Source organism: Rhodofomes roseus (assembly GCF_022264815.1).
Source record: "Rhodofomes roseus strain CIRM-BRFM 1785 chromosome Unknown C8Q71scaffold_48, whole genome shotgun sequence".
In the NCBI taxonomy this organism is placed as follows: Eukaryota; Fungi; Basidiomycota; class Agaricomycetes; order Polyporales; family Fomitopsidaceae; genus Rhodofomes; species Rhodofomes roseus.
Window position 1 is genome coordinate 77,338 of NW_025953004.1, and position 14,911 is coordinate 92,248.

Below are 14,911 nucleotides of genomic sequence, written 5' to 3' on the forward strand. Positions count from 1 at the left end.
ACCTTTGTAGTCCACGTTTCAGTATTTCTATCTCAACATTATAGATCACACACGTACGTCCAGAAGTTATGAGCGACTTCTAAGCATAACAGCAGAGTCAGTACTATGACCACTTGGCGTAAACAATCAGCAGTCAAACTAGTCTTGCCCCGCTGAAGTGACCTGGAAATAAGAATAGATCCTATGCTACAATACACACGACATATCACAACTTCATGAGCGCCTTCATCCCATTCGCGACCGCGAAGCTCGACTTCGCCATGACCTGCCTGGCCTCCTTCGTGACCTCAGCCTGTGCCTGCACTTCGCTGAGACGATTCGCATGTTCGCCGAGCTCGCGCAGGATCTCCTCACCCTGCTGCATGGATGCCGGTGGTAAGTTGTCTTTGCAGACGGCGACGATACTCGACACGATGGTTATGATCTGCGTCAAATTCTCGTTGAGCGTCGGAGGCGGTGTGGGACTCCGTACCCCCGATAGCACGCTTTGGATGGCGTAGACAATCGACTCTGTCTGCGCTTCGAGGTACGGCTACAGAAGTAGACGTCAGCGACCGGACGGCACAGCTCAAGGACAAGCACATCAAGGACGAGCACACCTTCAATTCCGCCCATGCATCCTCCGGACCTTCTGGCGGAGCGGACTCGCCGCTCGTCCTCCCACCCGTACTATGCGAAGCCGGCACTCTGTCGAATATAGGCGGAGGTGAGTTCGTCAATGAGCTCCCCCTACTAGGCGGCGACACCCTCCGGTCCTCCATGAGTCTCGTAGACGACATGCTCGACGACCCCGCCAAGTCGCCGAAGCGGTTCGCCTGCGACGAGTACGAGCGCGAACTTGCACTGCTGTACCCGCGCGAGTGCACCGGGCGGCCCTCGTCGACAGAGCGCAGGGCGGGCGAGAACCCGTTCGTCGCGCTCGTGTTCTGAGACACGGCGAACTGGTCTTGCTCGGCTCGGGACGCTTTGCGAACGAGAACCAGCTTGCCAATCTCTGTCACCGTCGAAGAGACATGACTCGCGGCGGCGTCGAGTAGGCTGACAGGCGACATGCCAGAACTCGTAGCATGTGTCTTGGAGGCCACGACGAGGTTGCTCAGTGTGGCCTCGAGACGTTCTCGGAGGATGCGCAGCGAGTCAATGTCAAAGTCTCTACGCGCTCGTCTCTCGTATGCTTTGATGTCCTCGATAATCGCTGTGACAGCATTGACGACCGACTTCATGGGTGTGAGCACACGCGTCGGTGCGTTCGAACGACCCGCAGTGAGAAGACCGTCGATGGCACTGAGGAAGGCAGTGACGTGGATGTCGACCAAGCCACCGTCCTGTGCAACAGGCAGCTGGTCATCGGTCTTCGGTGTTTGCAGGAATAGCTGCGAGGTTGCTGCAGCAAGGTCAGTGATGACAGACAAATACGTAGCGGATAGACTCACCCTTGACGCTCCGAAGCTCCGTCTTTGCCTGTTCATACTTCCTCTTGTACTCCTTCAGCTGGGCATCGAGGTCGCGAATGACCGCAAGATCTGCATCCTTCGCCGTCATCAACTCGTCGTTGCGCTTCGACAAGTCTGATAGCTCAATGACGAGGCCCTCCATATCGGAACGTAATTGGTCGAGGATCTCTGCATTTCCCTAGGCGAAGAGATGTTCGATTGCTGGATTGTTGTGGTGAGATAGTGGCGTACCTGTCTGCCTCCACCGCGCTCTTCCTCCAGCCGTTCGCAGCGTTCCCGGAGTATCTGGAGCTCTTCCTCATCATCCCTCGCTCGTCTCCCCGCAGCGTCTTGTTCCCGTGCTCGTTCTTGTCTGAGGGTCTCTAGCTCTTGCTGCATGGTGAACATCCCCGTCGTCTTGTCTTCCATCCGCTGTAGCCGGGCGTCAGCGACCGACCTCCCACATCGCGCAGAATACGCACCTGCCGTAACTCTCGCAGCTCATCCTCCACTGCCCTCACCCTCTCTTCGCCCTTTGTCCAGATTCGCTCCTTCTCACGGGCGTCCTCAACCTCCCTCTCCAGGCCTGTGATGCGCTGCTGCATCGTCGCGACCTTGAATTCATACTCCCGCCTCAGCTCCTCCTCCGCACCCACGCTCATCCTCCCGCCCCTCGCGAAACTCCGATCGCTGGTGGCGCTCGCCCGGCCCAGGCTCATCTTGTCAAAGTAGTCCTCCCCGCTGCGCCCTGCTTCCGAGTCCTCGTCTCCGACCGCCTGTAGCCTCGCGCTCAGCGCCGCCAGTCCGCCCGGGCGGCGATCCACCTCCTCCGTATCGTCCTCCCCATAGTCGCTGCGGTCCTCGTCGCCGACGCGCGACCCTCTCGGTGCGCGCTCGCGCTCGCGGTCCCGCGCCGTGCTCCCGCTGTCCCGCACCTCGCGTCCGTACGGCACCTCGATCTCCTCCTCCGCGATGGTGCTCTTGTTCGGAATGATCATCCCCATGCCTGCCGTCGCGCTCTGCGCATTCGACGCGTTGCTGCCCTCGCTCTCACTCGGACGCCGATTCACCGACGCGCCCCCGACCACGCCATATCCCGTCGTGTCCTGGCTCGGTTTTCGCCGGTCGGTCCGGATGTCTTGTGATGGTTTCCGGCGTACGCCACCGACCGCAGCGGCGGCACCGAAGCCCTCGACCCCACCGTAGGCATCGGCGCTTTTTCGGCCGGAGGAGAAGTTGTCGGATGGTCGTCTTCGCGAGGAGGGGCTGGCATATCCATTCGCTCTGTCTTCGGATGCGCGTGCATTACTGGGTAGATCGCGGGCGGCCATGGCAGGGGTCCGGGCGTTGTTGGGGAAGTCGGGTGATGGGTAGTCGTCATAGGCTGAGGCAGGGGACACGACGTCCTGTTCCATCTACGGTGAGGAGATACATAAGATGAGGTGCGGTGACACGCCGGGGGTGCTCACCTCCTCCTTGAACTCGGGGTATCTTCTGGATAGCTCATAATAAACATCGCTTGATAGATCCTTGAATCGGCCGGTCGGCAGTGTGGCGAGCTTCTGGCGGGCCTGATTCCGCTTTGGATGAAAGTCGTCTCGTACGGGGAGGAAGGGGACTGTGGCGAATGAGGGTCATGTTAGGAAGAGAGTAGCTAGTGCACGCACCGTCGTTGTTACTAGAGTTGTTCTTCCTGCGCAGCAGCTCATCATAGACATCGGTGGACAGTTCCTGGAATTGCTGGCGCGTGAGGCGGGTAAGCTTTTGCCTCGCAGTCGCGCGCGAATTAACAGGCTCTGAGGATGCTCAGTCGGTGTGAGAGTTCGTCGAGAAGGCGGTGGGACTGACCGTTTGCTAAATAGCTAGCGAGGTATTTGTTGAGTTCCAAGAAGTGTGCACGGGCTATATCGCGAGGGTCGGTAGAGAGAGGGCTGGAAGGAGGGTTGATTGGGCGGTAGGAGTCTGTGCGGTAGTTGGAGAATCCGGAGTAGGTTGTGTTGGTGGGCGAGGGGCCGCGCGAGACCCCGGAGCGTCTCATGGCGGAGTGCCGAGGGCAGCACCGTCTGCGTGGACGCTGGCAGTGAAAGAGAGCCTGGCTGAGACTCCGAGTGAGAGAGCCTGCAGCTGGGTGCTGCAGTGCTAGCGCTGCGAAACCTCCCCTCGCAGGACTCCTCCTAACGTCGCGCCCTCCTTTCCCACGCCACAACGCCAACTCGACCGTCTCCGACTCGTAGTCTGAGGGACTCTATGCCGCATCTGCGCACGCCCTGGCTGTATACGCTGAACGGGCCCTTGTGCACCAAGTTGCGTGTATCCGAGATGTTGAACTTCAACTGTTTTAGGTGTTATCACACGGGATAGGACTTATCCTTACCTGTTATGGACTTATGTTCTACTATGCTACATATTACGTACATTCTTTTCGGATTTGTTCCAGACCTGTAGCACATGATTAGATCTAGACCCTGATGGAACATTCCACTGCTTTCCATCATGTTCCAGCACATTCCTTGATTGCATCGTATTGCATCATTGAGCACATCGCTGTTCCAGTCCTTTCCATGACATTCCATTCATGATGCAATATCGCCTCATCCTTGTGTATTCGCTCATTGCATCATATCGCTCCGTTATGACTCTACGCTGTTACGCTTACTGTACGATCATGTGATGGCTCTCTCATGTGTATATATACCGGGCTGGATACGCCCTAGAATGTAACGGTCTCTCCTCTCGTCTTAACGCCTCTGAGTCTTCCCTCTCAGCTCTTAAGAGATCTGTTGTAAGTCCTCCTTTACTACAGTGCTCTTTGTGCTCCTGTAGTATTCTTTTGTAGCCTTGCCTCAGGCTAGCCACACCACTCCTTGTTCATCAGGTTATGAGCCCTGGTCACTGACCAGCTCCCTGTACAGTGCGCACTACTGTTGTTTAAAGTCCTACTTCTTCAAGGAGTAAGTTAGGCACCGTTTGCTGTCCTTTTGGACTGAGTTTGACGTCTCAAGGACACAGTGCCCAAGGCCTTGTCAGAGCGTCTCTCCAGGGTAGCTCGAAAGAGCGATTTTAAAGTTTATCCTCCGGCCAAACCTGAGAGAAAGGTTGGTCCGACGCCGACACTATCTACCTCTGATCTTCGGATCTAACGTTTTCTTGATCCCAGTCCCATCCGCTCCCAGTTCGCCCCACCTCTGCCTCCACCTCTGCACCTAAGCCTTTGGCTGAACGTCTCTCTGCGCCTCGTCCTCTCCCTGACTTCAAGCGAAAGTCCGCTGAAGACGCCAAAGGTATCCTTCTCAAGAAGGTACACGCCACCGCCGATCGTTTCCAAGCGATCTTCGACAAGAAACACCTCTTCGATCGTCTCGACGGCGAATCTCAGAAGGCTCTTCATCGTCTCGCCGACCAACTCAATTGGGTCGACGACAACATCGACAAGGTCTCTACCTGGTCGAAGGAGCAGCGCGAGAGAATTTCGTGGGCTTGCAAGCAGGTTGGGCGCGTCGAGTTTTCGACGGATACAGAGTCGCTCGCTCGTAGGTACCGCAAGGTAGCCAGGGAGCTTACGCTAGTCTCTGACGGCGGATATCTGGACTGGATCGTTTTGTAGAACTTTGGTCGGCGTACCAATACGTTTAAATACCTGGAATATTAGTTTGTTAAGCATCACATTGTGGCTTCGTCTGAGCATCACTCGGACATCAGCGAACATAGTAGTGGTGAAACACCCTACGATTGTACCGGTCATCATCATCTATTCGATTATCAGGAAGTCTACGACTATCACTATCGTCCTGAGGAAGCTGAGTGGAACGCTTGCGACGAAAACCACTGTCCTCATCGTTACGACGTTCCTGATTACACACCGCCAGGTAACACTTGGGGTGGCATACCGGTTGCTTCCTGGCAGGAAGATTTTATATTCGCTAACTCGTTTTCGGAGGCATCTTCTCCTCCTGGTCCTGAACACGTTGCAAGGCTACCGTCGCCAAGCAGCACCGTTTACTCTCCTCTCACTCCCCTCTCTGAAGTTTCGTTTGAGGCTCCCCTAGAGCCAATTGTTTTTGAGTCCGAAGAATTTAACGAGTTTATTCTTCTGACAACCACTATGGGAGACGTCAAGCCCGACGCTATTCCCGTGCTTGCCCAAGCGTCTCAGTACGCTAATTGGTCGGCTGCCATGCGCGGCTACCTCACGTTTATAGAAGCCTGGCCTGCTATTGCTCCGGGTACCACCACGGATTAGTGCGTTGCAGGGGTAGGGTCAACCCGCAGGGGTCACGGGTAGGGGTACACGAGGGTAGGGGTACGGGTAGCCATTTCCGTACCCGTGTACCCGCCAGTTACCCTTTATGGAAAGTCACGCTGCCGGCCTTCGGGCGACTCACCACCTGCTCAGATTTCGATCTGGGGCTATTACCGTTTGTAGCCAGCCCGCTCAGGTCCCGGTAGAATAAATATACATTTTTCGCAATTGGAATGCTGCCGTAAGCTTCAGTAACCATCAGGGACCCCACAAGCCATTGCCTTGTCCTCCTCCTCCCACTCCCTCACTCGCCCAACATGTCCGGCACCCGTGTCAGCAAGAGACCCAAGATAGCTTCTGAAAAGCGGAGGGCCGCCGAGTCACCGACGAGAGCTGTGAAGACGTCAAAGAAGCCACGTACCGATAGTGTTGACGCTCAGCCGAGCGCCAGCAGCAGCCGCCGTGAGCCATTGGCAGCGAGCGCAGGGGCTTCGGGGGTGAGCGCAGCTACTTCGGTGGCAAGCGCAGGGTCTGCAGCAACGAGTGCGCACCGTTTGACGGCCAGCGCGCACCGTTCGACAGCCAGCGCGCGGACGCCCACACGGCGCTCTGTTGAGATTGAAGACGTCGAAGACGTTGATGATAGCATTTCGAAAGGGAAGGGACACAAACCGATTGAGATTGGGTCGTCGAGCGAGTCTGGTGAGGAAAGCAGTGGGACCGAGACAGACAAAGGTGGCGAAGACCTCGCCGAAGAGACTGCAGAGCAGGAGCTAGGCAAGTGGTCAGCAGGAACTCACCATAGAGAACAATACTCACCTTACTAATACAGCGCGCATGCGGCGCAAGTGGACGGCGCCGGTGTACGCGTTCTTCAAGCCTGACCCCACCATCGCGTACATCGACAGACGACGTGTGCACGTCTTCCGATGCGCAAACTCTGGTTGCAAGCACGATGTAAGACGGTACTTGGAGTCGAAGGATGCAACGTCAACAGGTAACCTGAGAAAGCACGCACGGAAATGCTGGGGAGAGGAAGCTCTTGCAGCGGCCGATCGGATGTCGACAGCCTCGAAAGCCAAGGATAGTGTTGAGAAGTATCGACGGACACAGAACCTTAAGATCGCGTTCGGCGCGGCGAGCAAGAAGACCTTCAAATATTCCACTGTTCAGCATACACCAACGGAAACTCGGTGAGCCAATAATGCACTTACCCGGTGGAACAACCCGTCTAAAACGTTGCCAAGCGCGGAGATTGTGCGTTGGGTGGCTGAGAGCATGCGGCCCTTCAACATAGTGAAGGACCGCGGGTTCGAGAGCTTGATCAAGACGGGCCGGCCCGAGTACAAGTTGCCGTCGCCTACGACGGTTGGGCGTGATGTGCGGAAGGTGTTCCTCCGTGTGTGTGATCGTATTGCGCGCTGGTTGCAGGTAAGCAATCATGAGATCTATCCGATCATAGATATAGACGTACCGATAGGAATATGACGGCGAGTTGAATTTTGCTACGGACGCCTGGACCTCGCCGAACCAAAAGGCGATGGTAGCCTTCACTGTGCACTTCGAGCACAACGGTGCTCCGATGACGATGGTACTTGATGTTGTTGAGGTCGCAGTGTCCCATAGCGGACTCAACCTCGCAACAGCCTTCTCCGACTTGATTCACGATCTTAAGCTAGATGCGAAGGTGAGCACAATCATGACATGCAAGGAAGTTGCTTCTATTTCGAGACTCACCTTTGCGAGCAGATGCTCGCGGTCACTTGTGACAACGCGTCGGCGAATGATGTCATGGTTGAGGAGATGGAGATGATGATCTTGTCGTTCCGGGGCGGCCGCGCGCGCAGCCGTTGCTTCTGTCATATTATTAACCTAGTTGCCAAGATGGTTCTTCGTCAGTTCGAGCCGCCCAAAAGGAAGAAGAAGAAAGGATCAGATGCGCACCTTGACGAAGACGACGATCCCGACCTCACAGACTGGGACAAGGAACTGCAAAGCCTCATGGACGACCTCGACTTCGATGATGAGGACGAGGGCATGCCAGGCACCGACTCGGTAGACGGCTTCTACGACGTTCGGGACGATCTTGACGCTGCGAGCCGAGCGAGGATGGAAGCCGAGGTTAGGCCCGTAAAGATGATGCTGCTAAAGGTGAGTTCGTCCAGTAAGCACGAGGTAAAGTCAGCTGCTCACCCTGGTATGAACACCTCCGAAGCTCCGAAAGATTTCCATCTCCATACACCGCTCGACGACGCTCCTGCTCCCGGCGTGGAGGAAGCTCCTTGAAGAAATGAAGCTGGCCATTCGCAAGCTTCCCCGCGACGTCCGCACGCGGTGGAACTCCACGTTTCGAATGTTGGATGTTGCACTGACGTATAGAGGTGCGATCGAGAAGATGACGGAGGCGCAGGTGAACAACCTGCGCCAGTGGGAGCTGGACGAAAGAGAGTGGAAGATTGCCGCGCAACTGCGTGACATCCTGCAGGCAAGTCACCGTCAGTCACATTGTGGGTCCAGCGTTGACTTACCAAATGCGTTGAACAATGCCTCTTCGGGACGGCTGTGCGCTCGTGCTCGCGCTCTTGTTCCCATACATCCCACTGCTGCTGCCAACTTGCTCTGCTGATCCTCTGTCCCGCCGCCACCGACTTGCACCTTGCCGTCCACTGCCAACTCGTCATCGCACCATCAATCCCAATCGCGACATCGACTCACCTACCAGGTGTTCTACGACGCGACACAGTTCTTCTCACGCGAGGGCAAGGATGCTCCTGACCTCACGGACGTGATCCCCGCCATGGACATCATCGACCAACGCCTTGCAACTGAGGCTCTCAATCAAACGCTTGACCCCGCCATCCGCGTCGCGTTAGGTCTGGGCAAGCGGGCGATCAATCGCTACTACAACAAAAGCGATGAGTCGGCCGTGTATCGCATTGCGATGAGTAAGTGAAACTTACCTTGTATCATACCCTTGCTCTGACACGCTTTTTTGAGTCCTCGATCCTCGGCATAAGCTACAGTATTTCCGAGACAATCGATGGCCGGATGAGTGGATCGCGCAAGCGCGCTTCTTGGTGCGGCAGACGTACGATGAGGAGTGGAAGGGAAATGCCAGGCCGCGCGAGCAGCCAGAGGGCGCAGATGAGTTGCAGGTACGTCCTGACATTTCTATTTGCCTTATAACATCACTCATTGGCTCGTCACCGTGCGGCGTGTAGCCACCGATGGACTCGGACGCGCAACCGACCTCATCGACTGGCCCAGCCAAGAAGCAGAACATGTTCGACGCCGCCCGCGCGAGCCGCAAGAAGGCCGCAATCCCCATCATCGATGAACTCGATCACTATCTGAATTTGGATGCCGACCCCACAATCGACAACGCACTCGCGTGGTGGACAAGCCGCGAGTCGCGCACAACATACCCGAACCTCTCGCGGATGGCCATTTCGTATCTCACAATACCTCGTAAGTACAGGACAGTTAATGCTGTGCCATCGTTGACCTGTGTTGTTGTCGTCACGGTAGCTACGTCCGTTGCCGTTGAGCGGCTCTTCAGCAAAGGGCGCATCTTCATCTCCCATCTGCGAAACGGTCTCTCAGCGGCGTCAATCCGGGCCCTTATGTGCCTGAACAGCTGGAGTCTCCTGGGCTTCATCAAGGACGAGGATATCCTGTCTGTGGCTCGCGAGGACCCATCTGGAGAATTGCCTGAGGATGTAGAAGACGTTTGGGGCTTTGAGGACCCACGAGATGATGCAGTCTTTTTTGTCTAGTATTGAATGTTGTATACAATTTCAAATGTATGGTACGAGTGTGAATGTTACCGATTGAAGTCGTACCCACTGAAGTCCTTGCGGGTACCCGCGGGTACCCGCGGATACCCGTGACCCGCGCAAACCCGCAAGACCCGCGGACGACCCGTACCCCCCGGGCGGGTACCTGACCCCTGCGGGTACGGGTACGGGTAGGCGCCCGAGTACCCGGGGGTGTACTCGTGCAATGCACTACCACGGATGCCAATTATGGCAAGATGAACTCCCGCGCTCAAGGTGTACTCCTGATGCGCACAGAGAGGAACATTCATCACCACCTCCTGAAGGAAGATGGGGAAACCCTGAAGACCGCAAAGGAGATGTGGGACGCCCTTAAAACGGCGTTTGGTACTCCGGATGCGGCCTATTCCTGGTCGCTGTTTTGCTCGCTCATCAAGTCGCCTGAGATGTCGGACTCTAAGCCCCTTCACGACCAGACGAACAAAATTGTAACTCGTCTGAAGGAAGTCGTTGCTGGAGGGATCAAGCTTGACGAGTCGACGCAGGCTCTGATTCTCCTGTCCAAGGTGCCGGAGACCTACCAGACCATGGTCTCTGCGCTCATGGCGACCACGAAGTTGACCGATCTGAAGATCGAGACGGTCGTCAACAAGATCTTGGCCGAGGAATCTCTTCGACGGTCCGGCATGGGACAGTCCGCATCGAAATCTTCGCAGATTAAGCGGCAGTCGAAGGTTCCCTGTCCGACTTGTGGAGGTCCTCACGGCGAGGAGAACTGTTGGACCAAGTACCCTCATCTGCGCCCCAAGGGCAATAAGTCGGGGGGAAAGGGCAAAGGCAAAGGCAAGGGCAAGGGTAAATCGGACTCGAATGGACATTCTTCGCATACGGTATCTACGTCGGATGGTGCTTCTTCTGGACAGTCGTCAAATGTTGTACAAGTAGATGCGAGCTCTGCGGGCTCCGCTCAATTGACTTCTTCTTTCTATGTTGCGGATCACTCCGCTGAGACTGAGGGAAAGATGACTGACTGGATAATGGATTCTGGTGCGTCTATGACGATCACAAATGATCTGTCTGATTTCTGGGACTACCACGAGTATCGTGTCCCTATTGTTTTTAAGACGGCCGGAGCTGCTACCATCAAAGCACTTGGAGAAGGTACCATTAAGGGAGTTTGTTTGGTTAACGGAAGGCGAGTTCCAACGACGATTACGAACGTTGCCTATATTCCGTATGCGTCCGGTCGTTTGTTTTCAACCGGATGTATTGAGAGGACGAACTATTGTTTGGTTCAAGGATCAGGACGGATGGTCATCTATGACCGCAAGTTTGAACATGGGCAAAAGACGCAGAACATCGGCAACGCCATCTTGCAGGCGGACTATATGCCGGTGAACAATTTGTATCTGCTGTTCTTGGAGATTTTGAGCCGCAAGTCCGCAAGGACTGTTTCATCGTCAGATTGGAAACTCTGGCATCGACGTTTAGGGCATCCTTCTAAGGAAGCTCTTGAGAAACTGCCTAGCCATACCAAAGGTGTTGATTCAATTGGAGACGAGGACAAGTCTCCGTGCGAAGGCTGTCAGTGGGGTAAATCACATCGTGCCCCATTCCCTCCATCGGACAAGAGAGCTTCCAGGCCTCTTGAACTTGTTCACACCGATGAAGATGGTCCTATGCGTACGGCCTCTGTGCCGAATGGTTTCAAATACTTCATATCTTTCTTGGACGACTATAGCAGTCTTGGACGTGCCTATTATCTTAAACAGAAGTCTGAATCGCTCCGAGCATTTGAGGATTTCAGGGCATGGGCTGAAAATGTTACCAAGGAAAAGATTAAAGTAGTACGCTCGGATCGTGGGGGGGAATACACTTCTGACGCTTTCACGGCCCGTCTTAAGTCATATGGTATTGAACACCAGAAGACGGTTGCCGGCTCACCTCAGCAAAATGGGAGAGCTGAACGTTGGAATCGCACCATCGTTGAGAAGGCTATGTCTATGCTACATCAAGCTGGACTAAGTCATGGTTTTTGGCAATTGGCAGTCGACACCGCGGTTCATATTTATAATCGCCAGCCTATGCGCCGCTTGAAGTGGCAATGCCCCATTACTCTCTGGGATGGCACAATCCCGGATATTTCCTACTTTAGAGTTTTTGGGTGCAAGGCGTTTGTGCATGTGCCGAAAGAACAGAGATCTGGGAAGCTCGACAAGAAGGCAGTCGAGATGATCTTTGTTGGCTATGAGCAGGGTTCAAAGGGCTATCGTTTTTGGAACCCAGCCACTCGAGGGATCGTTGTGTCTCGTGATGTGACCTTCGATGAAGAGACGTTTCCGGCACGGAAAGATTTAGGCCATGACCCGAAGTCCCTGGGTCCGCCGCAGTTTGATCCTTCGGATTTGGAACCGGAGGATGTAGACAAACCTCTACCTGTACCTGTACCCGCAGACAACGAACCTGAAGAACCAGAAGATCAACCTGAGCCAGTGGGAGTAAATCCGCCTGAGCAGCCGCGTCCTGATCCTGTTCCTCCTCCTCAGCCTCAGTATCAAAGGCCTCGGAGAGATGGTGCTGGGAGAAATCCTGCTAGGAACAGAGACAACGTTTACGGAGATGAACCTCCAGCTTCAATTGATAAACGCACAGATACCCAAGGGAATCAGCGTCATGAAGCAGAAGTTTTGATGATGGCGCGCGCTGTTGCGGAAGCAAACCATGGTGTACCTCAGAGTCATTCTGAAGCCATGAAGTCTCCTGACAAACACAAATGGCACGGTGCGGAGAAGTCTGAGTACGACTCTCTGATCGAGAACAAGACATGGATTCTGGTTCCGCGACCTAAGAACAGAAAGGTCATTAAGAATCGTTGGGTTTATACGATCAAGCACGATGGTCGTTATAAGGCTCGTGTAGTAGCCAAGGGTTTCACCCAAGTTTGGGGTCAGGATTACCACGAGACCTTCTCCCCGGTTGCACGATTTGAGTCGGTGCGATACTTGCTCGCGCACGCAGCCCTTGAGGATTGGGAGATTGAGTCGATGGACGTCAAGACGGCGTTTCTCAATGGTGATCTTGATGAGGAGATCTACATGGAACAACCTGAAGGCTGGGTTGTACCAGGCAAGGAGGACCACGTTTGTCTTCTCTTGAAGGCAATTTACGGACTTAAGCAGGCTTCACGCCAATGGAATGCTAAGATCCATACGTCTCTCCTAGGGCTTGGTTTTACGCGCACCTATTCGGATGCAGGTGTATACGTTTATACCCGTGAATCTGGAGATCACACTTGTGTTGTCATTCTATATGTCGACGACTTGTTGCTCTTGGGCGACTCTAAGCCCTTCATTGACTCGGTCAAAGAGCGCTTGTCGCGTGAATACCAGATGACGGATTTAGGAGCAGTCCAACGTTTCCTAGGTCTTAGAATACGTCGAGAGCGTTCTACGCGCAAGCTCTTCGTGGACCAGGAAGACTATTTAATAGGGGTCAGTTAGGAATTAATTACAAAAGAGGGTACCGGAATTTCGGGCTGAAAGTTGGTATGTAGGACGTCTATATCATGTAGATGATGGGTGCAAAGTTTCAGGGAAATCGGCGGACCGGTTTTCGAGCAGTGGGCAATTCTTTTTGTTAATAGGCGCATTTTTGCTATGTGCAGAGCCACAACAACAGCACTTGGCAGGAAGCTTGTTTATAGCAAAAGGCTTCATTTGTATGTGTGAACATTGGTGCCAAGCCGCTTGGCGATTGGAGGTCTGATGCCGGTGCTATGGGCGAAAAATGCGTACCATGGGCAGGAGGGCATATTCTAGGAGACCAAGAAAGGGGATTTGGGGGTAGCTTCTTTATAGCTAATATGGTCCATTGGTATGTAGGACCATGGGTACCAAATCTGGGAGCCATAGCTGCAGCCGTTCCTTCTCAGCTGGCGGGCATCCCAGCCAAGGGGGGAGGCCACAACCACTAACATGTGAACCATTACGATTTCAGGGTAGGTTCTTTATAGTCAATATGGTCCATTCATATGTCGGAGTATGGGTACCAAACTTGGGAGCCATAGCTGCAGCGGTTCTTGCTCGGCCGGCGGGCATCCCAGCAAAGGGGGGGAGGCCATGACCACTAGCATGGGAACTACTACGATTTCGGGGTGGGTTCTTTATAGTCAATATGGTCCATTTATATGTCGGATTACGGGTACCAAATTTGGGAGCAATAGCTGCAGCCGTTCCTTCTCGGCTGGCGGGCATCCCAGCCAAGGGGGGAGGCCACAACCACTAGCATGTGAACCATTATGATTTTGGGGTAGGGTCTTTATAGTCAATATGGTCCATATATATGTAGGAGTATGGGTACCAAACTTGGGAGCCATAGCTGCAGCGGTTCTTGCTCGGCCGGCGGGCATCCCAGCAAAGGGGGGGAGGCCACAACCACTAGCATGGGAACTACTACGATTTCGGGGTGGGTTCTTTATAGTCAATATGGTCCATTTATATGTCGGATTACGGGTACCAAATTTGGGAGCAATAGCTGCAGCCGTTCCTTCTTGGCTGGCGGGCATCCCAGCCAGGGGGGGAGGCCACCACCAGTAACATGTGAACCATTACAATTTCGGGGTAGGGTCTTTATAGTCAATATGATCCATATATATGTCGGAGTATGGGTACAAAGTTTGGGAGCCATAGCTGCAGCCGTTCCTTCTCGGCTGGCGGGCATCCCAGCCAAGGGGGGAGGCCACAACCACTAACATGTGAACCATTACGATTTCGGGGTAGGTTCTTTATAGTCAATATGATCCATTCATATGTGGAATTACGGGTACCGAATTTGGGAGCAATAGCTGCAGCCGTTCTTGTTTGGTTGGCGGGCATCCCAGCCAAGGGGGGAGGTAATGACCACTTGAACCACTACGATCTCGGGGTAGATTCCTTATCGTCAATATGGTCCATTCCTATGTAGGAATATGGGTACCAAATCTGGGACCCATGTCTGCAGCCATTCTTAATCTGTTGGCAGCCTGTCAGCCGAGGGGGAGGGCCATGGCCACTAGAGAACACTGAGTTTCATTTCCCTCACCCATATTTGGCCATGGTCTGGCTCAAGACAAGTGCATTTCCTTTTTCGTCAAACACCACCGCCCATCAGTGGCCAATTCGTCGGTTATGATCATGTGCATGGCTATGAGGATGGTATATAAACCTGGCCGCTGTCTGACCGCCTCCCTCGTCTCTTTCCCTCTTCCCCCCACCATCCGTCATCGACAGTAAGTAATTCTCATATCTAAGCATCACAAGCTAAGCTAACAGTCCATAAGACGGAACTGTAATGTCCTCTAACAATGCTGCAGTTCCTGAGTCGCCCAAGTCCTTGAAGCGCAAGGCTGAGGACGAGTTGCCTGTGTAAGTTATTGTTAATTCAAGCATTAGATTGTTCACTCATTGGCCTGCTACAGCCGCCAC

General features: G+C 54.1%; 2 protein-coding genes across 2 annotated transcripts; one reads left to right on the top strand and one right to left on the bottom strand.

Annotated features, from left to right (window-relative positions):
* Positions 1-39: 39 nt before the first annotated feature.
* C8Q71DRAFT_457398 (uncharacterized protein) lies at positions 40-3,574 on the bottom strand. Its single transcript, XM_047918660.1, has 8 exons — positions 3,282-3,574; positions 3,101-3,229; positions 2,903-3,051; positions 1,916-2,839; positions 1,686-1,865; positions 1,434-1,632; positions 600-1,384; positions 40-532 (listed from the first exon to the last, which is right to left on the bottom strand). Exons 1-8 carry the CDS (start codon positions 3,469-3,471, stop codon positions 206-208), a joined length of 2,883 nt encoding a protein of 960 aa, XP_047772398.1. The 5' UTR covers positions 3,472-3,574; the 3' UTR covers positions 40-205.
* A 4,452-nt stretch (positions 3,575-8,026) lies between these two features.
* Positions 8,027-8,765, top strand: C8Q71DRAFT_685871 (uncharacterized protein; the record flags this gene model as incomplete). The annotated part of the gene is made up of 3 exons (XM_047919802.1): positions 8,027-8,191; positions 8,396-8,618; positions 8,671-8,765. Coding segments are annotated over 3 exons (483 nt in total), but the record flags the coding sequence as incomplete, so codon positions are not given.
* Positions 8,766-14,911: the final 6,146 nt, after the last annotated feature.

Coding starts and splice junctions, on each gene's coding strand:
- C8Q71DRAFT_457398 (XM_047918660.1), bottom strand. CDS start 3,471: ATGAGACGCTCCGGGGTCTCGCGCGGCCCCTCGCCCACCAACACAACC. Junction 3,052..3,100: donor CAACTCTAGTAACAACGACG/GTGCGTGCACTA, acceptor CATTCGCCACAG/TCCCCTTCCTCCCCGTACGA. Junction 533..599: donor ATGCATGGGCGGAATTGAAG/GTGTGCTCGTCC, acceptor CTACTTCTGTAG/CCGTACCTCGAAGCGCAGAC.